The sequence below is a fragment of the Chanodichthys erythropterus genome, chromosome 16, assembly GCF_024489055.1.
Source record: "Chanodichthys erythropterus isolate Z2021 chromosome 16, ASM2448905v1, whole genome shotgun sequence".
Lineage (NCBI taxonomy): Eukaryota > Metazoa > Chordata > Actinopteri > Cypriniformes > Xenocyprididae > Chanodichthys > Chanodichthys erythropterus.
In genome coordinates this window covers 3,845,697-3,870,445 of record NC_090236.1, presented here as the reverse complement: position 1 = coordinate 3,870,445, position 24,749 = coordinate 3,845,697, and the positions used below count along the sequence as shown (strand labels likewise).

At 37.9% G+C, this 24,749-nt stretch overlaps 1 protein-coding gene across 3 annotated transcripts in view; it reads right to left on the bottom strand.

Moving 5' to 3' along the window:
- Positions 1-1,257: 1,257 nt before the first annotated feature.
- Positions 1,258-24,749, bottom strand: part of efr3a (EFR3 homolog A (S. cerevisiae)) — a 65,407-nt gene continuing 41,915 nt past the window's right edge. For 2 of the 3 annotated variants that reach the window (XM_067362604.1, XM_067362605.1), the window contains 16 exons: positions 22,051-22,129; positions 21,235-21,370; positions 19,156-19,323; positions 18,950-19,064; positions 17,349-17,400; positions 16,233-16,405; positions 15,435-15,510; positions 15,189-15,350; positions 14,939-15,070; positions 14,800-14,867; positions 12,755-12,882; positions 4,539-4,624; positions 4,388-4,436; positions 4,203-4,306; positions 3,945-3,994; positions 1,258-3,842 (listed from right to left, as the gene is read on the bottom strand). In XM_067362604.1, coding sequence (XP_067218705.1) covers positions 3,737-3,842; positions 3,945-3,994; positions 4,203-4,306; positions 4,388-4,436; positions 4,539-4,624; positions 12,755-12,882; positions 14,800-14,867; positions 14,939-15,070; positions 15,189-15,350; positions 15,435-15,510; positions 16,233-16,405; positions 17,349-17,400; positions 18,950-19,064; positions 19,156-19,323; positions 21,235-21,370; positions 22,051-22,129 — 1,684 coding nt within the window. In that variant the 3' untranslated portion in view covers positions 1,258-3,736. The remainder of the gene's footprint in view (positions 3,843-3,944; positions 3,995-4,202; positions 4,307-4,387; positions 4,437-4,538; positions 4,625-12,754; positions 12,883-14,799; positions 14,868-14,938; positions 15,071-15,188; positions 15,351-15,434; positions 15,511-16,232; positions 16,406-17,348; positions 17,401-18,949; positions 19,065-19,155; positions 19,324-21,234; positions 21,371-22,050; positions 22,130-24,749) is intronic. The other variant, XM_067362606.1, reaches the window with a different exon arrangement.

The following is a 24,749-nucleotide window of genomic DNA, read 5'->3' as shown; positions in this document are numbered from 1 at the left end:
CCAATTGTGACTATATATCATGTAATTTCTGTTATGAAATTGAGAGTCAGAATTGAGAGTTATGTCAGAATTACATGATATGAAATCACAATTCGGGTGTTATAAAGTCACAATTATGAGTTATTTGTCGTAATTCTGACATAACTCTCAATTCTGACTTTATCTCACAATTGTTAGTTTGTATCTTATGGAAGAGGATTAGGGCCCAGCAATAATAAAAAAATAAAACCATCTTGAAATTAAAGTTGTTACATTTCGAGAAAAAAGTCAAAATAAAATGTTGAGAATAACCTCATTAAATTACGAGAATTTTTTTTTAAAATTTCGAGAAAAAAGTCAAGATAAAATGTTGAGAATAAAGTTATTAAATTACGAGAAAAAAGTCGTTAAATTACGAGAACAAATTCGTTAAATTATGAGAAAAATGTCGTTAAATTTTGAGAAAAAGTCAAGATAAAATGTTGAGAATAAACTCATTAAATTATGAGAATAAAGTCATTAAATTACGAGAAAAACTCGTTAAATTGAGAAAAAAGTCGAGATAAAATGTTGAGAATAAATTAATTAAATTATGAGAATAAACTCGTTAAATTTCGAGAAAAAAGTCGAGATAAAATGTTGAGAATAAACTCATTAAATTATGAGAATAAAGTCATTAAATCACGAGAAAAGTTGTTAAATTATGAGAACAAATTCGTAATTTAACGAATTTTTCCTCATAATTTTAATGACTTTATTCTTAACATTTTATCTCTACTTTCTCGAAAGAGTTTTTTCTCGAAATTTAACAACTTTAATCTCGAGATGGTATTATTTTTTTATTATTGCTTGGCCCTAATCCTCTTCTGTAGTATCTCGCAATTCTGACATTGACAGTTTTTATTCTGAATATAACTCACAATTGCGAGTTTATATCACGCAATTCTGACTGTAAAATTCGCAATTGCAAGAAAAAAAAATTGTGAGATTAAAAAGTCGCAATTACCTTTTTTATTTTATATTCAGTGGCGGAAACAAGCTTCCATATATTTCACTAAAAAAATAAATAAAACCAAATAATTTAATTAGTCTACTGTAATGTAATGTAATGCAAAACATAATTCTCAGTACTATAATGAGAAATAAATATTTAATTTAAAAGTCCATTTGTTAAGTATAATTTTAAGTATACATAATGGTATATTTTGATGCATTGACAAAGACAACAGAAACTGAGTATTTAAATATAAAATCTTTATTAAGACTTTAAGATCTCGCACAGGAAATCTCATTGCACATTAATGTGGCAGACACTGTCAGACAGCGAACCTGGATATGGCTAAATAACACCGAAGAGATTTCATGATAAATTTTATAATCATTTACTGTAGCAACACTGCAGTGGTTTGTACCATTACACATTTGAAAATCTAGCATGATGCATGTAGACTTACCTATCCTCACACGGAAGACCCATATCGACACATCACCATCAACCCAAAATCTAACTCTTATTCTTAAACTCTTAATCTTATTCTTTACTTCTCTCCCATACAAACGAAAAAAAAAAAAAAAAAAAAATTAAAACATTGTTGAGTTACAGATAAAACTAAAGATTAGTTTCAAACAAACCATGTGATAAACACTAAACAAGTACCGTAAAGTTCCACCAAGGATGAAAATAAAACATTATATACTGTAAATTACACTAAAAATTATATTAGCAATTACAGTAAGACTGATTTCCCTTCGCTGATGTAAAAAAAGAAAAAAAAGAAAAAACAGCATGCAAAAAAAGACTCATCGTGCCCCTTTGACACACACATCTCTAAAGGTGCATTACAGATGATGTGTCGGAAACATCACATTCCTATTTCATATAACACCAAAAATATATTGCATTAATCTAGAAATTCTTTATGATTTCATATTTCTACAGAAATAACGTGCCTGATTTCATCACAGCATTAAATAGTTTTTACATGTATCGTCACAAAGCAACCTCTATTGAAATGCAGCGAGTTACTCGGAGAAATACACAACGGCCAAAGGTCAACTACTGACTATTTCCTGTCCACCAACATTTTGTCACTGAAATCATTCCTTTAACACATCAAACATCCTTTAATAGACTGGACAGATCAGGATCAAGGCAGAAAAGCCGCCATCTTGCTGTCATCAACTGATCCTATTGAACATTTAGAAGAAGCCATCTTGGAAGTTTGACCTTTAAATACTTCAAAACATTCTTTACTTTCTGTGCATACAAATCCCACAATGCAGCGCAGGTCTCTAATCATAAACAGACAGACCATTGAAACATACCGTCATCATTAAATCATCTACAATCAGCATATAAATGTACCACACCTGCAGAATACACACCTGTCTGCTTACTTGCAGTTCCGTCGAAATAAATACATTCACAAAACCAAGACAGGCCAGTCTTATGACAACAAATCCCTCAAACCTACGAAAAGCACCTCAGAATCAGCCAAAATATCCTAAATGGTCCCGCACAGACACGTTTCTACCAGCTAAATGTAACTGAAATTGATCACAGCTCTCACCACAGGAAGCTCAGATGATGTAAAACATTTCCAGCAAAGTATTTCAGCATCTAACAGTCACAAATAAATTGTCAGAATTCAGAATAACACATTTCAACCAAGGTTGATGAATAAAGTTACCTGAAAAGCAAAAAAGCATTTCAATGCCTTTGTGGCTCGATATATAAAAACAGCTGGTTGATGAACTCCCAGTTTTTTAGAAACTGTCTTATGTTTGAGTTCAAGAACACTGCAGTATTCCCGCCCTCAAAGAGAATTCGGTTTCTCATTGGCTCAAGATTTAAATGGCGGCCGTGCGTGGCCATTAAGGAAGGGTGTGGGCGGAGCTCTTTGGTGATGAAAAGCAAATGTTTTGGTTTCTCTATACAGTGAAGGCAAAATGGAGAGCATAGTGATCACTAAGAACTCTGGGTGAACAAAAGCCCCTATTAACATCCACAACATTGAAGTTAAAGGCTAATTGTAGATTAATAAAGGCCTAAACACACGGACGTTTGCAGTGAAATGTTGGCTAAGCCATGCAAACAGTACACAAATGACACTCTGCAACTATCAGCAATCATTAAATCTAAAAGTATACATATATTTGTCAAAAATAGGCTATACTACTATACCTGTGTGATAATGTACACTATAATCATATAGGAGAGATTTGAGTGAGCAGAAATCAATTGTATGTTCAAATCTCTCTGCTGATGATGGATTAATGTGCTAAAGAAATTAGTTAATGAAAATAAACTAGCAAACTTAGCACTTAAGTTAATGCTAGCAGTTAAGTTCCCTTAATGCAGCCAGAGTGAGTCATTTTCTAAATGACTCCTATGAATCAATACATAAAAAAGCTGAAGAATCAAGTGTTCAAAAGACTCAGTTTGATTCTTGGAGCTGCCGTTTAGCGAATCAAACTGGAAATCACACACATACGATTCTACAGAGCTGGTGTATGATTGGACAGCTGGTTATAAAGCTCTGAGTGCGGATTGGAGCAGATTGGAGGCGTGAAGTGCCTGTCCAGTTTGCACCCCTTCTTTCTGCTGGACATGAATGTAAGTAATGTTTATAGTGAAAGGTGTCCAATGAAGATGAGTGGCTCAGGTGAGTTAAAGGTCACAGGACCAAGCATGTGTGATAAAGGTCAGTGGTCAAAGTTGAGTCTGTGTGATTTAGACAAGGTGAAAAGTTGTGGTTCAGTACACGCAGAGGTCAGGGAACTTCATTTCATAGACTGGCACAGACTGGTACTGGGCGTGGCCTGACGTCACGGTCACAGTGCCCGAGGGACTCGGGGGAGGGCTGATTAGAGATGAACAGACAGAACAACCAATCAAATACCAGTTCACACTGAAAAATAACACCTAAATATTCTACCAATGAAAATAACTTTCTCAAACTTACCGAATGGTGAGTTCAAATATCTGAGCCAAGCGATCATGCAGCATGTTGGCCTGAAAACACACAGAGTAAGTTATATGTATAAAATTATATATATATATATATATACACACATACATAAATGTATTATTGGCCAAAATATTGTTATTATTCTCAAATAATAATTATTATCAGTTATCATATCAGCCAAAATGTCCATTGTGGTGCATCCCTAGTTTGGTTTTAAATGTAAACAGGCTGAAAGACACAGTCAAGCTGTACCTTGGACTCGCAGTGGGCGGCAATCTCCTCAAACGGAGCTTTCTGGAATTTTTCCATCACCTGCCGTCTCCTCTCCCTTTCCTGTTCCTCCAGACCAGTGGTATCTGAAAGATGGAGCAATATCAGACATTAACACACATATAAATACACACATTAACACTGAGAAGATACTGATCCACACGTACCGATGGCCTTCTTTAGGGTCTCAAACGTGATCTCCTCTGCAAGCTGAGACTACAGGATAAACAAAAATATGTTCTTTAGTCTATTTCTTGAAAATTATGACCAACTCAAGCATGTTTAAATTGTGTTAATTTATGTTTTTGTCCAGTGTACCTGATCAGGTAAGCTGTTGGAAAGGATGTCGACTTGGAGAGAAATAGTGTCGACAAAACTCTTCCTACGGGGCAGCCGGTCTTCATCTGTGGGTCAAAAGTCAGTGATATAAATGGTTGAAGCTTTGAGGACTTAAATATTTCCAATCATGCACAGATTTGGCCTGGATTTGTGCTAAACTAAACCCAGTATCCGGCTCTATGATATATGGGTTTAATTAGCCTCTTATACATAAGGGGAGGTGAATTTCAATCACTTTTGTCTCACTGACTGCTCATGTTTAATGAATGTAATGTTCAGGCAAAGCAGCATGAAAGTGTTATTAAACAGAAGAAAATGCAAATCACTCAAACAAAGCCAGAAATCACAGCAACACAAGTTTCAAAAGAATAATTCATGAGTAAAAGTGAGAGTTTCAAGGCGAGAGTGCTGATGTCAATCCATAAACATCAAATTTCAGAAAAATATATACACTCACATTCCATCAAAAGATTCCTTGCATGTTTATTTTTTTATCCTCATTATAACTGCATTACATTAAGGATGAACATACATACTTGTATACACCAAATTGCCAAAAGTTTTGGGACATCTGCCTTTATATGCACATGAACTTTGATGACATACCATTCTTAATCCGTAGGGTTTAATATGGAGTTGGCCCACCCTTTGCAGCTATAACAGCTTCAACTCTTCTGGGAAGGCTTTCCACAAGGTTTAGGAGTGTGTTTATGGGAATTTTTGACCATTTTTCTAGGTCAGGCACTGATGTTGGCGAGAAGGCCTGGCTCACAGTCTCCACTCTAATTCATCCCAAAGGTGTTCTATCGGGTTGAGGTCAGGACTCTATGCAGGCCAGTCAAGTTCCTCCACACCAAACTCGCTCATCCATGTCTTTATGGATCTTGCTTTGTGCACTGGTGTGCAGTCATGAACAGGGGCCATCCCCGAACTGTTCCCACAAAGCGTGTGTGGCGAGGGGGGCGTGGTTCAGTGAGGTCTGCAGCGGGAGAGAGCATCGGGAGATCTTTGGTGAGTGAGCGGGTTAAATGTAAATCACGAACACCTGTTTCTCATTTCAGTAATTGGCGCGGAGACAGGTTAAAACGCCGCGAGAAGCAGGAGTCGGTGAGAGAGAGAGGAACTGCTGACTGAGCCGCTGGTGCACGACAACACTGCTGGAGTGAAGCCCATTGTAAATTGTATATGCCAAGACTGGAGTGAAGCCCTTTGTGGATTATTTTGTTTTACTGTAGCTTTTGTTGGACGTTTGAATTTATTGAAATAAAAGCTCAGTCAGCAGTTGAACGCTGACCCTATCCCCTTCCTTCCTACACCTAAGAACACTGTTAGTACTACACTGGTGCCGAAACCCCCGGGAAGGAAGCTGGGTGGCCGCTGCCATGCAATCTTCATCCTCCACCCCATTTGCGGAACTCATCGCATCCCTCGCAGTCCTGCATCAGGAACAACACCGAGCCCTGCTGGACCTGCGGACCGACCAAGAACGGCGGTTCCAAGCCATCGTGCAGGCCCAGCAGGAGGACCCCAAGAGGTTCCGGAGCTGGATTGACCGGGAGGTTCAGCAGGAGACCATCGCGCAGCCGGCTGCACCTATCCACCTGCCATTGAACAAAATGGGGCCATGTGACGACCCCGAGGCCTTCCTCGATTTGTTTGAGCAGTCAGCCAAGGCAAGTGGCTGGCCGCGGGACCAGTGGTCCATGAGGTTGGTCCCGCTCCTCTCGGGGGAGTCGCAGGTGGCGGCGCAGCAGCTGCCAGCAGAGAACCTCCTGGTCTTCGACGACCTTCGGCGGGCCATTGTCCAGTGGGTTGGCCAGACCCCAGAGCAGCATCGTCAATGCTTCTGCTCCCTGGACCTGGGCGAGTCCGGCCGGCCCTTCATGTTGGCCCAACAGCTCCGGGACTCGTGCCGCAAAAGGCTACTGGCTGAGGGATGCGACGTGGACCTGGTTATTGATCGCGTGGTACTGGAGCAGTTCATCACTCGGCTCCCAAAGAAAACCGCCGAGTGGGTCCAGTGCCACCGCCCCACGTCGCTGGACTCAGCCATTCAACTGCCGGAGGACCACATGGTGGCGTGCCAAGGGGTCGGCGAACCCTTACCATCTGCCTCTCTCTCTCCTTCTTTTAATCCCCCCCTCTCTCTAAACCTGTCCCTCTACCCAGGTCTCGTCCGGGGGCGGGGTGGAACTGAACAGGGCCCGTATTATGGACCAAGGGGGGCGGGAATCCTTGCTGCCGGGCCGGACTCCGCTCCTGCTTCTCCCCTCTCTCCGCATCAACCATTTAACCCGCTCTCTGCCACAAGAGCAGCGGGCAGGTCTGGGCCGGCCTGTTGGCGTTGCGGGCACCCGGAGCACTTCGTGGACAGGTGTCCAGTGATGGAGGTTGTGACGTTGATCCGGGTCCCGGACGACCAGCAGGCTGCCCCCGGTCAAGCTACCTGTGAGTTTCCCCCCTACCGGGCCATACAAACCTCATTCAGCACCACATCGAGACAAAGCCGGGCGTGGTGGTTCGCAGCCGGCTGTATAGATTGCCTGAACACAAGAAAAACGTAGTTCAGGCAGAATTAGGGGCTATGCTTGAAATGGGAGTAATAGAAGAGTCCAGCAGTAACTGGGCGAGCCCGATAGTTTTGGTTCCCAAGACGGACGGCTCAGTTCGGTTCTGTGTGGACTACCGCAAGGTGAATGCAGTGTCGAAATTTGACGCATATCCAATGCCTCGGGTGGACGAGTTGCTTGACCGGCTAGGTACGGCTCGATTTTATTCGACACTGGACTTAACGAAAGGGCGAGGGGGGCGTGGTTCATTGAGGTCTGCAGCGGGAGAGAGCATCGGGAGATCTTTGGTGAGTGAGCGGGTTAAATGTAAATCACGAACACCTGTTTCTCATTTCAGTAATTGGCGCGGAGACAGGTTAAAACGCCGCGAGAAGCAGGAGTCGGTGAGAGAGAGGGGAACTGCTGACTGAGCCGCTGGTGCACGACAACACTACTGGAGTGAAGCCCATTGTGGATTGTATATGCCGAGACTGGAGTGAAGCCCTTTGTGGATTATTTTGTTTTACTGTTGTGCGTTGCACAGTTTGTGTTGGACGTTTGAATTTATTGAAATAAAAGCTCAGTCAGCAGTTGAACGCCGACCCTGTCCCCTTCCTTCCTACACCTAAGAACACTGTTAGTACTACAGCGTGCTTTACACCACTGCATCCGACGCTTTGCATTGCACTTGGTGATGGCTTGGATGCAGCTGCTTGGCCATGGAATCCCATTCCATGAAGCTCTCTACGCACTGTTCTTGAGCTAATCTGAAGGCCACACGAAGTTTGGAGGTCTGTAGCTATTGACATTTGATATAATTTAGCAATTATAATATACATACATACACACACACACACACACATATACATACATATATATATATATACACATATATATATATATATATATACATATACACACACACACACTTTTACAATTATATATTATATAAATATAATGCATCAACTTAAATACACATTTAAAATTAATAATAATTTAATTAATTAATTTAATAATTATTATTAGCACATACTTTTAGTCTGTTTTTCACACAAATCAGCACTGCAAATGTGAAGAAAAAAAAAATAGAAGGAATCTTTGACCAGATATTTATGGGTATAATAAACCCCCTACTCAAACGGTTTCTCAAGTGCAGCAGGTCTACTGTGACTGGAAGAAAGTGAGGTCCAAAAAGGTCAATAAAATGTCAAATGATGCTTCATCAGCACTCTCCCTGAGACCCAAGCTACTGAACTGTGAGCTCGAACTGGTGTGTGTCTCTCTTTAACCTACCAGTAACACAGTCCAGACGACAGCAGCGTACAGAACACCAAATCAGTTAAAACAGGACTAATTTATCACATGACACATCACACTTCTGCTCACTGCTGAGTCATTCAACACCACATTCAGGAGCTACTGAAAATCTGTTATGGCTGCTACGGAGGACAGGAGGTCTACATCTGCAGCTGTGGTAAACTGGGGAGAAACTAACTACATATTCTTACTTTTCACTTAGTATTTACTTAACCTTCTATCAACACACTGAAAGGTGACCTCACTAACTAAATGATAGTACCTCTGGATGCCTGTTTGCATCTGTGCAGAATCTTTCCTACCGTGTACAAGACTATAGTGCACACAGACGGAGAAAAGACAAAAGTGGAAGCAGCAGGTGAATTCACATGTAAAAAGGAAAGACCTTCAGGAGTTAGTACTAGCAGTTAAACTACTATTTCAGAGGTTTAATTGTGAGCATTGTTTTTGCAAGGGACTTATAAGACTTATTAGCAGCACCAGGTTCCTGGCTGGAATACACTACACAACTTTTAAAGTTGTCTTTCCAAAGAGTCTGGGAACCTGATCCACACACACAAACATACAAATACACACAAGAAAAGATGCCTGGAATCAGTTATCTATGGAATCAGTATTATTATTTATTATAACAACTAAAATCAATAATTTTAAAGGCTAAAAGTGAACTTAGGAATCACAACATTATAATGTACAGCATGAAAAATGGATATTTATTTTGAGATCAGCTAAAGATTACATTTAACAGTGTTATTAAATTATTAGTATTTTTAAAGATTACCTTAGAGTGTAAGATGATGGCAAAGATATTGACCAGATTTTAAAACACTAGGCATCACACACTTGCTCACTTTGTAAATGGTTATAAAGAAAAACTGGGCATTAAAACTTCAGGATCACAAACGAACAGACTTTCAGGTAACATTTCAAACACAAAAAACTGAGACCTGATGAAGGAAAAAAAAAAAAAAAAAAGTGTTCTAAAACCAGCTCAAAATATCCAATGTGATGGACATTCTCCGACTGGATGGAATCATGTGCTGCGTCCGAAAATCGTACGTATAGTAGGTAGAAGGTACTACATTCGATTTAAAACGTACATCGAAACTTAAAAAAAAAAAAAAAAAAAAACTTTCTATATAGTATGAATGCTTATAGTATGAATGAAATTCTACAATGAAAATGAAAACTACTACATCCGCCACGTTATCATTGTTCACCTATGGTGTCAGGTCCATTCACAAATACTCTCCAATGGCCTCATGGGATAGTAAAGCATCCATCGAATTTGCACTTCAGAATTGTGATGAGTCTCTCCTTCCTGCTGTGGCCGGCCGGTGGGTGTGGCTGGGAGACTCATCAACGGAACTATTTCCACCTGTTCTTCCCCTATAATGTTTGGACTTTGTTTGGTGTGCTGTGGCTCGAACTTGCTCATGGTTGTTTTTCCCCTGACTTTTCTTCGTTTATTTTGATGTTGTTATTAATTTGAAATTAGTTCTGTCTGATACTCTGATCATGTGTCTGACAGAAGTTGCTGGTTTTTGTTAATTTCTTGTTTTATAAACTTTTCTATTTATGTTAAATAAATCTTTTGTTGCAACCAAACCATCCAATTATGTCCCCCATTTTCATTTGTCACGGCTGTGAGCCGGTCGTGACAAATGTGGGGGCTCGTCCGGGATGAAAAAATATTTGAGGGGTAGAACTTGGACAAACAGTTCCCTCTAACTAAATTTCAAAATTATCTAAACTCATCCCTAATCTTCTACAGTTACTTGCAGTGGGTTTTTATATACTGTAAACCAGCGTTTGCAATGGCAACCAATTAACGAGTCACCATTACAAAACACGGACGTGTTCCCGAGACAACTGCTCTAACTGCTTTCACCGTACAAACAAAACAAACTAAACTAAACTAAACTAAACTAAAAAAAAAAAATCGGAGCAATCCGTTAAGGATACCCCGCTAAACCTAACCAGGGAAAAGCATATCCAACAATAAACCTCCTCTCAAATATACAAATAGTAGCCATACCTGACTCCTGACTTCGACCCCAAACTCCCGTGAAGCAACGAAACAGAACCAAACCAACCACTATATCCTCCAAATATTTTACAAAATCAACGATTTAACAAATATTACCAAAAGAAAACAATTTTAATTTAACAAATTAATCATCAAATTAACGAAAGTAACTATTCAACCAAACAAAATCACTTAAGTTTAAAGACGAGCCCCCACATTTGTCACGACCGGCTCACAGCCGTGACAAATGAAAATGGGGGACATAATCGGATGGTTTGGTTGCAACAAAAGATTTATTTAACATAAATAGAAAAGTATATAAAACACGAAATTAACAAAAACCAGCAACTTCTGTCAGACACATGATCAGAGTGTCAGACAGAACTAATTTCAAATTAATAACAACATTAAAATAAACGAACAAAAGTCAGGGGAAAAACAACCAAGAGCAAGTTCGAGCCACAGCACACCAAACAAAGTCCAAACTTTATAGGGGAAGAACAGGTGGAAATAGTTCCGTTGAGGAGTCTCCTAGCCACACCCATCGGCCGGCCACAGCAGGAAGGAGAGACTCGTCACAGAATCTCGCCAGAAGTAGTAGGTCATACGGGTACTTTTTACCTATTGTTTTATGAATACAATGAATTCGGACATACTACTCATCTCACATACTGTTTTTTTGCCTACTATATAGTATGGAAGTAGGCATATTCAGATGCAACAATAGAGGGTATGCATCGACGTCACTTTCCCGCCGGAACGCGCTCCCCCGGCTGGACTGAGTGGCAAAAGAACCTGCTGCATGACTGGATTTAGTAGGGGAAACTGCGAAAACGCGAATAAAACAAAATATTACACTAAAGGTTGGAATTGAATGTGTTTCTTACAACTTGTCAAATAAACCTAATCCGTGGATATTGAAATGCAGCCAGGAGTCGTGTTTCCTGACAATTATATGTGCCTGATTTCAACGCCGGGGAAATACATAAAGCAAATCTGTCTGTGAATATTGTATATAATTATAATATAGGTAGGTTTAAATCAGAGTAATCACTTATATCAGTTTATTTATATATATATCGTCATATTGTCCAGCCCTAAAACTTGTATAGTTTTTGTCAGTGTTTATTTAAAAACACCCAATTATGCAGAATATAAGATGGTAAATATTTAATTGATGAGCTGTCAACACAATATATAACAATACAATATATAGGGTATGATTTTACCAATTTGACACAAAATGATAACTGTAAATCCATGTTTCTCTGCCTGGAGTCCAGCTGTTTCAGTGAATTGCAATGATCCATTTGCTTCTTTTTTCTGTAGCTTTTGGGAGTCTTTAAATATATACCTCAGGTTTTGTGTCAAAGCTATTTGTACAGTAAATCACAAAGCTCTTCCGTTTTGGATGTGTTTTGTGTTTTTCGCGGCATTCACGCTGAAAACCAATGCTGCCGTTCAGTCTTTGTGACACCCAGTAGGCATAACCGCAGTCATAACGGTCGACGGTGACGTCACGTGCATACCCTCTATAGTCTGATGCTAAAAATACTTCGTCTGTGCCCATCATACACAACACAGTTTTCTGTTAAATCCGAACTCCAACTGCCTAAAATCTGCAGTCTGGCTTTGACTTTCAGCATCTAGCCAGAAAACGCCAAAAATTGGTAAAAATCTGGGCAAAAGTCATGTAGTGTATTCCAGCTTTAAGTAAGGTGTTTAAAGTGTTTAAAGACAGCATGAAATAGCATTCACAACCATTTTATTTCATGTGACATTTCTGTTTGAAATGAAATATTCAATGTGAAAAAACAAGACGAGTTAATTTTACCCACTGTGATTTTATTAGATGGGGAAATGTTATATTAGTAGTTACTAATACATTAATATTTTATCAAATCCTTTAGTTTGAAACATTAATCAATATAGGGTTAATTAGCATTTAATTTTGCTTTTTAAAAGGTTAGTTTATCCAAAAATGAAATTTCTGTCATTAATTACTCACTAACCTTTTAATAATTAATAACTGATGAACTTTTCACAGTAATTGAACCGAACTGAATAAACACTGAACTGACTTCAACTGAATAAATACACTATTGTCTTCTTTAGAGCTGCTTTACAGCAGAATTGATCATTATTTTCCTGTTTATTACTGTAAAGCTGCTCTGAAACAATCTTTATTGTAATAAAGCACTATATAAATAAAGATGACTTGACTTAAGATTTAATATTGGATATGAAATTAAATCAGATAACATCTCCGTTTTGTACAGTACAGAACAGTGTGTGTTTACCTGTAACCTGGGGTATGTACGGTATCGCCAGTCTCTCTACATTATATCCAGGTACAGTCAGAGCTTCTGCCAGATCAGCCGTCTGAAAATACAGACCAATGTCGTCCCGGTCCAAAGAGTCTGGGAACCTGATCCACACACACAAACATACAAATACACACAAGAAAAGATGCCTGGAATCAGTTATCTATGGAATCAGTATTATTATTTATTATAACAACTAAAATCAATAATTTTAAAGGCTAAAAGTGAACTTAGGAATCACAACATTATAATGTACAGCATGAAAAATGGATATTTATTTTGAGATCAGCTAAAGATTACATTTAACAGTGTTATTAAATTATTAGTATTTTTAAAGATTACCTTAGAGTGTAAGATGATGGCAAAGATAATTCACATGTAAAAATAGAGGAATTGAGCTTTATAATTAATTATCCAATATCAACTGATACTGATACATTGGTAACACTTTACTTGAAGGGGTGTGCATAAGACTGACATGACACCTTCATAATCATGACATGACACGTGTCATGAATATGAAGGAGGTTTTATGAATGTTTATGACAACTGTCATTAAGTGTCATTGGCTCAATTATGTCCTTTTTAATGCAAAGATGACATTGTTTGAGATGTCCGAGTTATGACAACTTGACATAAACCAATACATCATAACCTGTCAGTGTCTTTGTCATGACAACTTGACATCATTTAGCTTTATGGGTTTACACTGCATTAAACTGTCATGTGGTTGGTTTTGATATTGGCTGTCATGAGGCTATTATAATAGTGTCATGAATATGTATCTTGAGCTCAAGTAGTGGTACAAATTGAACTTGTCATTAAAATGTCATTAAGTGACAATACTGTGACAAATAATTTTATAACAGCGTCATGACTATTTTTCATTTCATGTTTTCAAGTTTCCTCCAACAGAAGGTCAGATAATAGACAATTTCAAATTTCGTAAAAAAGATGACACTGTTATAAAATAATGGTAACACTTTATTTTAGGGTCTTTTAACTAGTTGCTTATTACTATTAGCATTCATATGGCTAAAATATTGGCTTAGTACTTTATTAGTACTTATAAAGCACATATTAATGCCTTATTCTGCATGATCTTATTCTACATTCTTAATCCTACCCAATACCTAAACCTAACAATTAACTATAATAAGCAGTAAATTAAGAGTTTATTGAGGGGAAAAGTCATAGTTAATCGTCTATATATGTGTTCCCTATACTGAAGTGTTACCAACATAATGTAATGTTAACCCATAAAGCTAAGTAGTTTTTTAAGTTTGATAATTAATCTGCTATGTCATGTTTATGACAGGTTATGATGTTTTGCTAATGTCAAGTTGTCATGACAAAGACACTGACAGGTTATGATGTATTGGTTTATGTCAAGTTGTCGTAACAAAGACATCTCAAACAATGTCATCTTTGCATTAAAAATGACATAATTGAGCGAATTACATTTAATGACAGTTGTCATAAACATGCATAAAACCTCCTTCATATTCATGACACGTGTCATGTCAAGATTATGAAGGTGTCATGTCAGTCTTATGCACACCCCTTCAAGTAAAGTGTTACCGATACATTTTTAAAAAATCTCTCATATAGGCTGATTACTATGGAAGCTCGTTTCTGTCATGGAATAGAAAATAAAAAAGGTAATTGCGACTTTTTATCTCACAATTCTGACTTTTTTTCTCAGAATTGCATGATATATAAAGTTATAAAGTTAGAATTGCGAGATATAAACACAGTTCTGACTTTTTTTTCTGAGAATTGCTGGTTATAAAGTCAGAATTGTGAGATAATAGTCTTTAATCATCTTTTTTTTCCTCAGAATTGGACTTTATAACTTGCAATTTGCAAGTTTATATCTCACAATTGTGAGAAAAAAGTCAGAATTGTGAGATAAAAAGTAGCAATTATCTTTTACATTTTTTTATTCCATGGCAGGAACAAGCTTCCATAGATTACTGATGTAATTCTTATTAAAAACACATTCACACAGAAATACTCACACACACTTCTCTCTAAAAACATGTTCAGGCAGAAGATACGGAGCATCCAGATTTCTCATCTCAATCACCTGACAGGAAGAAAAGAAGTTACAGGACTGTGTATGTAGAGTGTGTGTGTGCAGTGTGTGCGTGCATTTACCTTGCTGACATGTTGGCAGAAAGGGGGATTTGCAATCATCTGACTGAGGAAGTTTAGGTATGCAGCGACCAATGCCATGATGCCACAGCGAATAAACATGGGCATATTCTCCTCATTGGCCAGGGCCATGTCCTTAAGCCAATCAAACATAGGGATTAGCATAACAAATAGGAAATCTCGGAGTAATTGCTTCTGCAAAGTCGCTTCGGATTCATGCATTTGCTAAGTGAATAAGTGCCGGTGAGAATACCTGTAAGGCGATGGACAGGCGTATGAGGTCGATCGCCACCTCTTCATTAGCCAGTTCAATAGTGATTAGAGCCAGAGCTGTGAAGAGCAGCTCAAAGTTCTTCTGCACGTTATCTTCCTCCTTACAGCCCAGATAGATGTGTCTGTATAACTGCTGCCCATGCTGGAGGGAGAAAGAGCAACAGTTTAAAGGCCAAGGTTCGACGTGTGTGTGTGGCTGTGATGTCTGTGTGCATTTGTATCATACCTTTTTCATGAAGACCACATCCTGTTTGGAGATTTTTTCTCTTTTGAACTTCAGAGCAGCCACATTAGGAATAATCCTGCGTGCACACACACATATATCAAATTGAATAAATGCCTTTACAACATTAAAGGTGCTGTAAGCGATTTATGAGAAACGCTGTTGAAAGTGAATCAGACTGAGCACCACAACACACGTGTAGCCAATCAGCAGTAGGGGGCGTGTCCTCTCATGATGGGGGAGGAGAGAGAGTGAGCAAGAGGGAGATTTGAAGAAAGACTGTAGAAAGAGAGATGTCTGAGAGACATTACGAAAGAGAAAAGAAGGGTGATAATCAGGAAAGAACCAAGATATGCTGTTGTTGTAATGTTAGCTATAGTAACAGGACAGTTTTGAGTGTCTTTGTTTGTCTGGTGCTGGTGCGCCGCTGGCGACTAACAACCAACTTTTGCTTGCATATACTCTTGTGTACTGTATGTTTATTTTTTGTTCTTTCTTGTTGTTCGTTCTTCATCTTCGCTTTATTTTTCGCCAAGCATTATTTTGCTTTGCTTCAGCTATGATAAAGAGATATCCACTCTCACATTGCTCCGCCCCCAAAAATGCAAGAACACGCAATGAAGAGAATTGTGTGCTTGTTTGGGTTTACTTCAAGTATCAATAGTGTTTCTCAGAAATCACGTACTGCACTTTTAAATTATTACAGTGTTTAATTAATTTAATCGCAGGCGTTAGCACATTGACATTGGACAGCCCTAGTTTTCACACATTCACTTAAGGGTGTTAAATATGCATCCATACCGGATCCCTCGGAGTTTGGCTCGGTTGTCATGGCGATCGATGATGTTGTGCAGAATCTCCAAGACGAGTTGCCGGAGTTCACTGTCTTCCATCAGAGAGATGGAGCACAATGGCTCCAGAAAGGCTGCAGGCAGGCCAGCACAGATCGTTTTACACTTAAACCCCGACGTTACCTACACAAACAAAGAATCCATCAGATATGACCAGCACCACACCATTATAGTACCTATATACACACACTAGTAACTTGTAACACATTGTCACACTTCTGGAAATGGCCAGCAGTAGGAGATGGAGAGCAAAAGCTGCTGACATCCAAAATAACAATGGTACGTCTCAACCTGCGGCCCATTTCTTGCCTGTTGCTGGGCAACGGTGCCTGAAAAGTTGCCCTGTCTAAAACCAGCCATAAACCAGACTAAAGACAAAATTGGACATTATAAAAAAAGAAGAAAAAGGACACAAAGCACCACAGGCAGCTGTAATCTGATGTTATGATCTGTGCAGTCTGCTGTCTAGGAACCTTCAGAAACTCCCTTCAGGAGAATGTGGAAGATTTTTACTAACAAACTCAGAGAGAGAATTCTGATGTGATGCCTGATACACATTAGCAAAATGACATTTTGGGGGGCAAAACCAATGTCGTGAATTTGTGTGACCAACTGAACTCGCTACAAAATTTGCATGGGGAAATTTTTCATCCTCATGCAAAATTCTTGATAGCATGGATTCCTATTAAAATGACTGGATTTCACCAGCAAAAATCTGCAGAGCAATAGTAAAACAACAGCACTTTTAGTTCCCCTTCATCATTACTACCTTATACACATGTTGGGTTTTCATGTTTTATGGGGACTTTCCATAGACATAGTGATTTTATACTGTACAAATTATATATTCTATCCTCTAACCTTAAACACAACCCTCACAGAAAACTTTCTGCATTTTTATATTTTCAAAACATCATTTAATATGTTTTACAAGCTGCTTTGCTCATGGGGACTAAAATTGTCCCCACAAGGTCAAAGATTTTTGGTATTACTATCCATTTTGTCCCCATAACATAGGGTTTACCAGGACCACACCGCACATTTTAATTATAGAATAGAGATTTACCATAATGAGAGAACTTAACAGCATCATCTGGATTCTCTTGGTGCCCTGATGCCTGAGAAAGAAAGAGAAGAGAATTCAAAATCTTGAATATGAATAGACTTCACTTTCTTTTTTTCTGTTTTTACATAAACAATAGCTGGATCCATATTTGCATACTATACACCCTTTACAGTATGCAAGACTGTAATTCAAGTCTGTCTCAAATCACAGTATACTGGAAAAAATTATGCCAATGATGCCACGATGATGTGCTATATCAGATGGAATGTTGAAATTAGTGCATCTGTGCATGTTTTTCATAAAAATATTACCTGCATACAAGAGTACTGGTTTTAAATAATTCTCTGAGATAGTATCAAAATGAAATTTGGTGATGTTGTAGAATGTCGAAAAACTTCCACACTTGCCTATTTCATATACTACCACTCAAAATTTTGGGGTCTCTTATGCTCACAAAGGCTGAATTTATTTGATCAAAAATATGGTAAAACAATAATACTGTGAAATATTATTACAATTTAAAATTACTGTTTTTACATTTTAATACATTTTAAAAATAACATAAAGCTGAAATTTACTCCAATCTTCAGTGTCACATGATCCTTCAGAAACCATTCTAAATTGCTGATTTGCTGAAACATTTCTTATTACTGTCAATGTTGAAAACAGTTGTCAGTTGTGCTGCTTAATGTTTTTGTGTTTTTACATTTTTGTTTCAGGGTTCTTTGATGAATAGAAAGTTCAAAAGAACAGCATTTTTTTAAATAAATATAAATCTTCATCGTCTCAATTGATCAATTAAATGCATCCTTTCTGAATAAAAGTTTTATTTCTTTCAAAAAAAAAAAAATCCCCAAACCTTTGAACTGTAGTGCAGGTAAACCTACGTAGTGCATATTTCAGCAATGCCAGCACACAATACATACTTTTTGAAATATGCAACTTGGGGAAGAAAATACAAATAAAGAGCAAAATAGCATAAAAGTATATGTAAAAATACAAACATTTCATTAGTTGGTAGCAACAGCAATATAAGTGAAATTGGATGAATATCAATATCAGTTTCAAGACCACAGCAAAGTCTGAACATACTCATTAACTAATTCAAATACTAATTAAAAAATAATTAAAATGATTAAATATTATAAATAACTATTAACAGATATTATTAAATTAGACAAATAAACTATGGCATATACACTTCAAAATTATTTCGCAATTATTTAAACATTATCAAAGTCCTTTTATGGCATATCTCTTTGAATGGGGAAACATCAAATTCTCCAAAGCTATTACCAAGCTTACAATTAAATTTCAGATTTTAAATCACCAATGAAATCTGACAGCAACTGTCTCAGAAATTTTGTTTTTAAACGCTCAAATCATGAAAAAAAAAAAAAACTTCTAAAAAGGCAGCGGCAGTGACCAACTGGCAATTGGCTACTTTATTTAGAAGGCGGGATTTATTCCGCGTTACACTTTCTCCCATTCATAGTAATATGAATGCACCGACTTTGTATATCTAAAGTCTTTGACATTACTTGAAGTTATTCAAGACATCCCTAATTGCAATAATGACAAATGTAGTCACACTGTCCTACCCAATCTTGACGGTGTCCAGCGTGTGGCATGGCGTGCCGTAAACAGGCACTTTCCCCATAATGAACATCATCACTTCTGCTCTCTGATAATCAGGAAGATTTCCTCCAAAGAAACCTAGACACACACATGAATCCATTTTATTGAATTGGTTCAGTGTTTTGACATCACAAAAGGTCAGATCTTATTGAGCACATGAAGCTGTCACCGATTGTTTGGATGATGGCATTCTGGACGATCCGCTCCTCGCTCTCTTTTGTGCGGGTGGAGGAAAGGCTGCTCGCGGAGTTCCTGCGGGAACCGTCGCCCAGCTCAAAATCAACACTCATACGCAGATGCTTCAGCAGGGTGTTAAACACCTCCAGGACTGTGGGACCTGAGAATACACACACAGTGACAGCACAAAAGTAATTACGCAGAATTATGCTGATTTTCCTTCAAAATAAGTGCACACCATGCTCAAAAATATCACAGATTCTGCCTGTGCCTACTTAATAAGCACTATATGATATTAAAAACCAAAAAAAAAAAACATCACAGCATGTGACTCAGACTAGACACAGAAACTAAAAAGCACTGCTAGGGGGCACTGCAGTTACTCTACACAGCAAACCCATAAAACCTTCAGCCACTCATCAAATACACATCCTTAAATAATCACTACCACATGAGAGGACTCTAAACAGTTAACTAGTTCACCATGCACATGCCCAATTTAATGACTGCCTGAAGGTTTTGATTGGGCGACAGCCGTGTTTGTTAACATACCCAACCACAGATTGGGCAGTGAAGAGATGGGACTGAGAAACGTGTAAGCATTGTTTTGGTTAGGAGCAATATAACCTGTGAGAGAAAACAGATTTCAGGAAGGAGAGACAGAATAAAGAAAAAGACAATGAGGAATGAACATCAGGAGAGATGATGAGATGAAAAGGGAAAATGTGAGCAGAAGTTTAATATTTTTGGCATCTGTTTGTAGCTGTAGTGACTGACACATAAGCAAAAAAAAAAAAAAAAAAAAAAAAAAGAATAACAAAATAATCATCTGAATAATGATAATAATCAGAATAAATAAATGACAGGTAGTTTTACATTCAAAAGTTTGGGGTAAGTTTTTTTTTTTTAAATTAATACTGTTATTGAGCAAGGACACATTACATTTAATGTCCCCTTTAATTGCTCGCGCTCTCCGCCCCCTCCCGAGCTCTCGACTCTATCATTGCATAAACAAAGTTCACACAGCTAATATAACCCTATATAATTATATAGGGTTATATACTAATATAACATAATATAATTATGCGAGTATTGTATTTATTTGGATGTTTACATTTGATTCTGAATGAATTTGAGGCTGTGATCTGTGGCTAATGGCTAATGCTACACTGTTGGAACGATTTATAAAGAATGAAGTTGTGTTTATGAATCACCTGCTTTCAAATGGAGTGGCATTTAATAGACAGAGCCGTAGTTCACTGATAAGCCACACAATATCGCGTTCATATCTTAGATGTATCGCCTTCGATAACGAACGCGATATTGCGTGGCTTATCAGTGAACTACGGCTCTGTCTATTAAATGCCACTCCATTTGAAAGCAGGTGATGGCGATTTAGCGGTAATCAGGGAACCGGCTTTACTGACTACATGCGCGTGACAATCACATGCGATATATCCCCCAGCCCTACCAAGGGCACCTTTAAGTTATCGCTCAGACTAATTCATCTCTCCTAAAAAAGCCAAACAATTTGCGTTATCTACGTCCGTAGCACAAACCACACAAGATGGGTTACATGTGCCAAAGTTTGATTCTTATGTTTAATAGTTTGTAAACCACATACAAAGTATGAGCAGTAATCACAATGCCTGTCTTAGGGTATGTTTATACGACAATGATACTAAAAACAGAAATGTTTTTTCCTTTGCCTTTTTTGTGTACAGATGACACCATTGTCAAAATGATCCTTGTTCACATGAATTCGCGAAAATTACTAAAAACACTGTATTGTGCATGTCAGGCCAGTAGCTGGCGATGTCAATTCGTAAAGAAACACTACGCACCTATACACTGAACACATAATAAGCATGACGTCACCTCTTTCACAAATTTGCATTTTTGTAGTTTACATGGAGACGAAAACAGTATCGTTTTCAAAAACTTGCACTTTGAAACCTGTTTTAAAAACAGGTCCCCTAAAGACCATTGTCGTGTAAATTTTAGTTTTACGTTTTTAGTTGAAAACAGTGCTGTGAAAACGGACCCTTAGATGCTTAGTACTCAGTCTTACCGATGGAGCCCTTGGCTGCTATGGCAACCGTCTCCAGCAGCACCTGAACGATACCTGCCCTCACACGTGGGGTGTTTTTACTGTGGGTGTCAAGGTGAGACAACACTTGCTGGATCACGTGGTGAGAATGCTGGGCCTGAAACACAAACACACACAAACACACACACACACACACACACACACACACACACACACACACACACACACACACACACACACACACACACACACACACACACACACACACACACACACACACACACACACACACACACACACACACACACACACACACACACACACACACACACATGTTTGTTTTTGTGAATTGTGGGGACTTTCCATAGACTTCAATGCATTTTACACTGAACAAACTGTACATTCTATCCCCCTACCCTGCCCCTACCCCTAAACCTAACCCTCACAGGAAACTGTGCAAACTTTTACTTTTTCACAAAAACTCATTCTATATGATTTATAAACCCATTTACATTGTGGGGACCGCTGGCTGGTCCCCACGATGTAGGTGAACTCAGGTTTATATTACATCATGGGGACATTTGGTCCCCACAATGTAATATAAACAAAAGCACACACACACACACACACACACACACACACACACACACACACACACACACACACACACACACACACACACACACACACACACACACACACACACACACACACACACACACACTTCATAAAACATTCTGTAGAATTTAATTTAATTTACTCTTCATTATCATTAAAAGCTGCAACGGTCACACAGGATTAACACAAAGAGATGAAGTGAGAATCTGTTCACTTTACCTGTATTGAGTACATGATTATCCTGAAACAGGAAACCGCAAAATCGTTCGGGTCCCACAGGCGATGGTTGTCTAAATGCCTGTAGGAAAACAATGCTGTGTATTACAGTATGGCCTCTTATAAGACAACATATTTACCTATATAGTCATGCATCCCTTTTCCCTGTGTTCATTAAATATTTAGTATAATATGATGCTTTCAGCTGCCAATTCTGTTGGTTCTTTTAAGCAAATTTGCCACATTTAAACCTTTGACAAACCTTGCCTTAAAAATGCTACTGTGTTTTTTTTTTTATGCAACACTATTAAAATTATTCAAAAATATGGTAAAATGTTGTTCTTTTATAATAGTAACACCAGATACCCAGAGATAAAACAAGTGGTATTTTTTGTCTCCTTTTCCAAAACTTTTAATGCATCTCCCAAAAGGGGAACAAAAATACAGTTTTTTTTCCTCTGCTGCATTTAGATTAATCATTGTCACCCCTAAATTTAGATTCGGTCTGTAGTTTTTAATCATGCTGCTGTGTAATTGGGCAATTTCTTTAAAGAAAAGCAGTAGATAAAAAGCTCTGCAATGTCCCAATTTATTCCAGTCCATTTAAGAATAATATCCAAACAGCTTTTACCACTTTTTCACAACGTTATTTTTTTGTCCATACATTGGAAAACATAGGTCACCAAAGCTGTTTGGTTACCAGCATTCTTCAAAATATCTTCTTTTATATTTTGCCGAAGAAAAAAGTTATACGAGTTTGGAAATCAAATTCAATCAATAACATAGTTTGAGTCTTTAAAATCACCATGAAATCAAATTGACAATTCCCATTTTTATGGAATATTGCGGTGTAGAGTAAGCAACACTCCGTCAAGAGCGAACATTAGCGTCTCGCTTACTATAAACCCAGTATCTGCACCGCTCACATTTTTTGGTACTCTGCATTCCCAGTGTTGTGCTGAATTATGTGACCCTAGTAGGCACTATATTGAGTTAATCTGACCTACTCCTAATCCCAATCCTAATCGTACCGTTACTACAGCGCCTACTAGTCACATAATTCTGTGGGTCACAGAATTCGGCACTACACTAGTTAAATGCAGCCAATGTGTTTACTGGCACTCACTCACAGATTGCAGCAATAGCAAACCACAACAATCCAATCAACTACCGATAAACAAAACCAAGTCACGCTCTACATTTTTCTTTTTTGGGAAGCTGTTTCACTAAGATAATAGAGGGGTTGGACAATGAAACTGAAACACCTGGTTTTATATCACTTTTCCACTGCGTGGAACGACTCGGCTTGGCTCGGTTTGGTACGGCTCGCTTACTTTTGGTTTGCTTTTCCACTGCAGTTTATTACCGCTTCAAAGTGGGTGGGATTATACACTGATCGTTATAGTAGCGACATCTGCTGCTGTGGATCTGCTCCTAAACTACCAACAAGTCTGCACTCTGTCTACTGACCACGATACAGCCATTTCTTTTTTCAAAATATGTGTGACGGCCATTTAAAGCAAGTCGTTTAAAAAAAGTTGAGTGAACAAATGATACTGCGGTGGCGGTTTTCTGACTATTTAAATCTAAGGGGTTTGGTGTCTCGTGTTTCAAATCCAATGACGCTGGTAGTGACGACTCTCTCTAACCAATCAGTGATTTGCAGTGTTTACACGTCACATTTAGTATCGGTACGGCATGCTTGGAACCTCAACCACGGTGGTACTATTTAAGCACGCCGTACCGTGGAAAAGCGCCAAAAAGTGAGCTGTATCAAGCCTTACCGAACCGTAGCATGCAGTGGAAAAGCGCCAACAGACAACAATAATTTATTAGTATGTGTAGAGCCTTCTTTTGCAGCCAATACAGAATCAGTTTGTCTTGGGAATGACTGATACAAATCAGTGGCTAGAGGGATTTTGTTCTTCCAGAACAGTTTACTACGTGATGCTGGTGGAGGAAAACGTTTTCTGATTTGCTTATTCAAAAAAATATTTGAATCTGGTGACTGTGCAAGCCATGGAAGATGTTCAGCTTCATTAGGCATGTGACGGTATAAAATTTTCATGTTGCGATTAATTGATGAAGCTTTTATCACGGTATACAGTATTAGCACGATATTACAATAAGTTGCAAAACCATTTTTGTCATAGTTTAACAGGTTTAAGTACTCTTTTTGTAATAAAACAAAAACAACTCTGACTGAAATTTTCAAACAGATTAAAATGAAAAAGAATTAGGCTATAAAGAAGAACAGATAACACTTTACTCTATTTAATGCATTAACTAAAATTGAGCAATAGCTACATTTGTTACAGAAAGTGTTATTTTTTGTTAATGTTAGTTTAGAAACACAACTGATCATTGTTAGTTTTATCTCAAGTCCATTAAGTAAGTCATTTTGATTTTAGTAATGTTATTAAATAGTAACTAAGAAATTAACATTAATTAATAATAATTAATACTTTATAAGTATTTTTATTGTCAGTTTAGTGATAATGAATTAACATGTTAACTAATGAAGCTGTATGTTTTCAAAGTTTTACTGAACAATAACAAATAATCAAAACATTTCTAATCATTAGGGCATGTTGTAGTCCAGATTAAAATATAAAAATGTTTAGGTTTGAAAATAAATATCCTTTTAGGTCTTTTTTAAGTATTCAGTATTTGGTGCTGTGATGAACAACACTGAGATTACA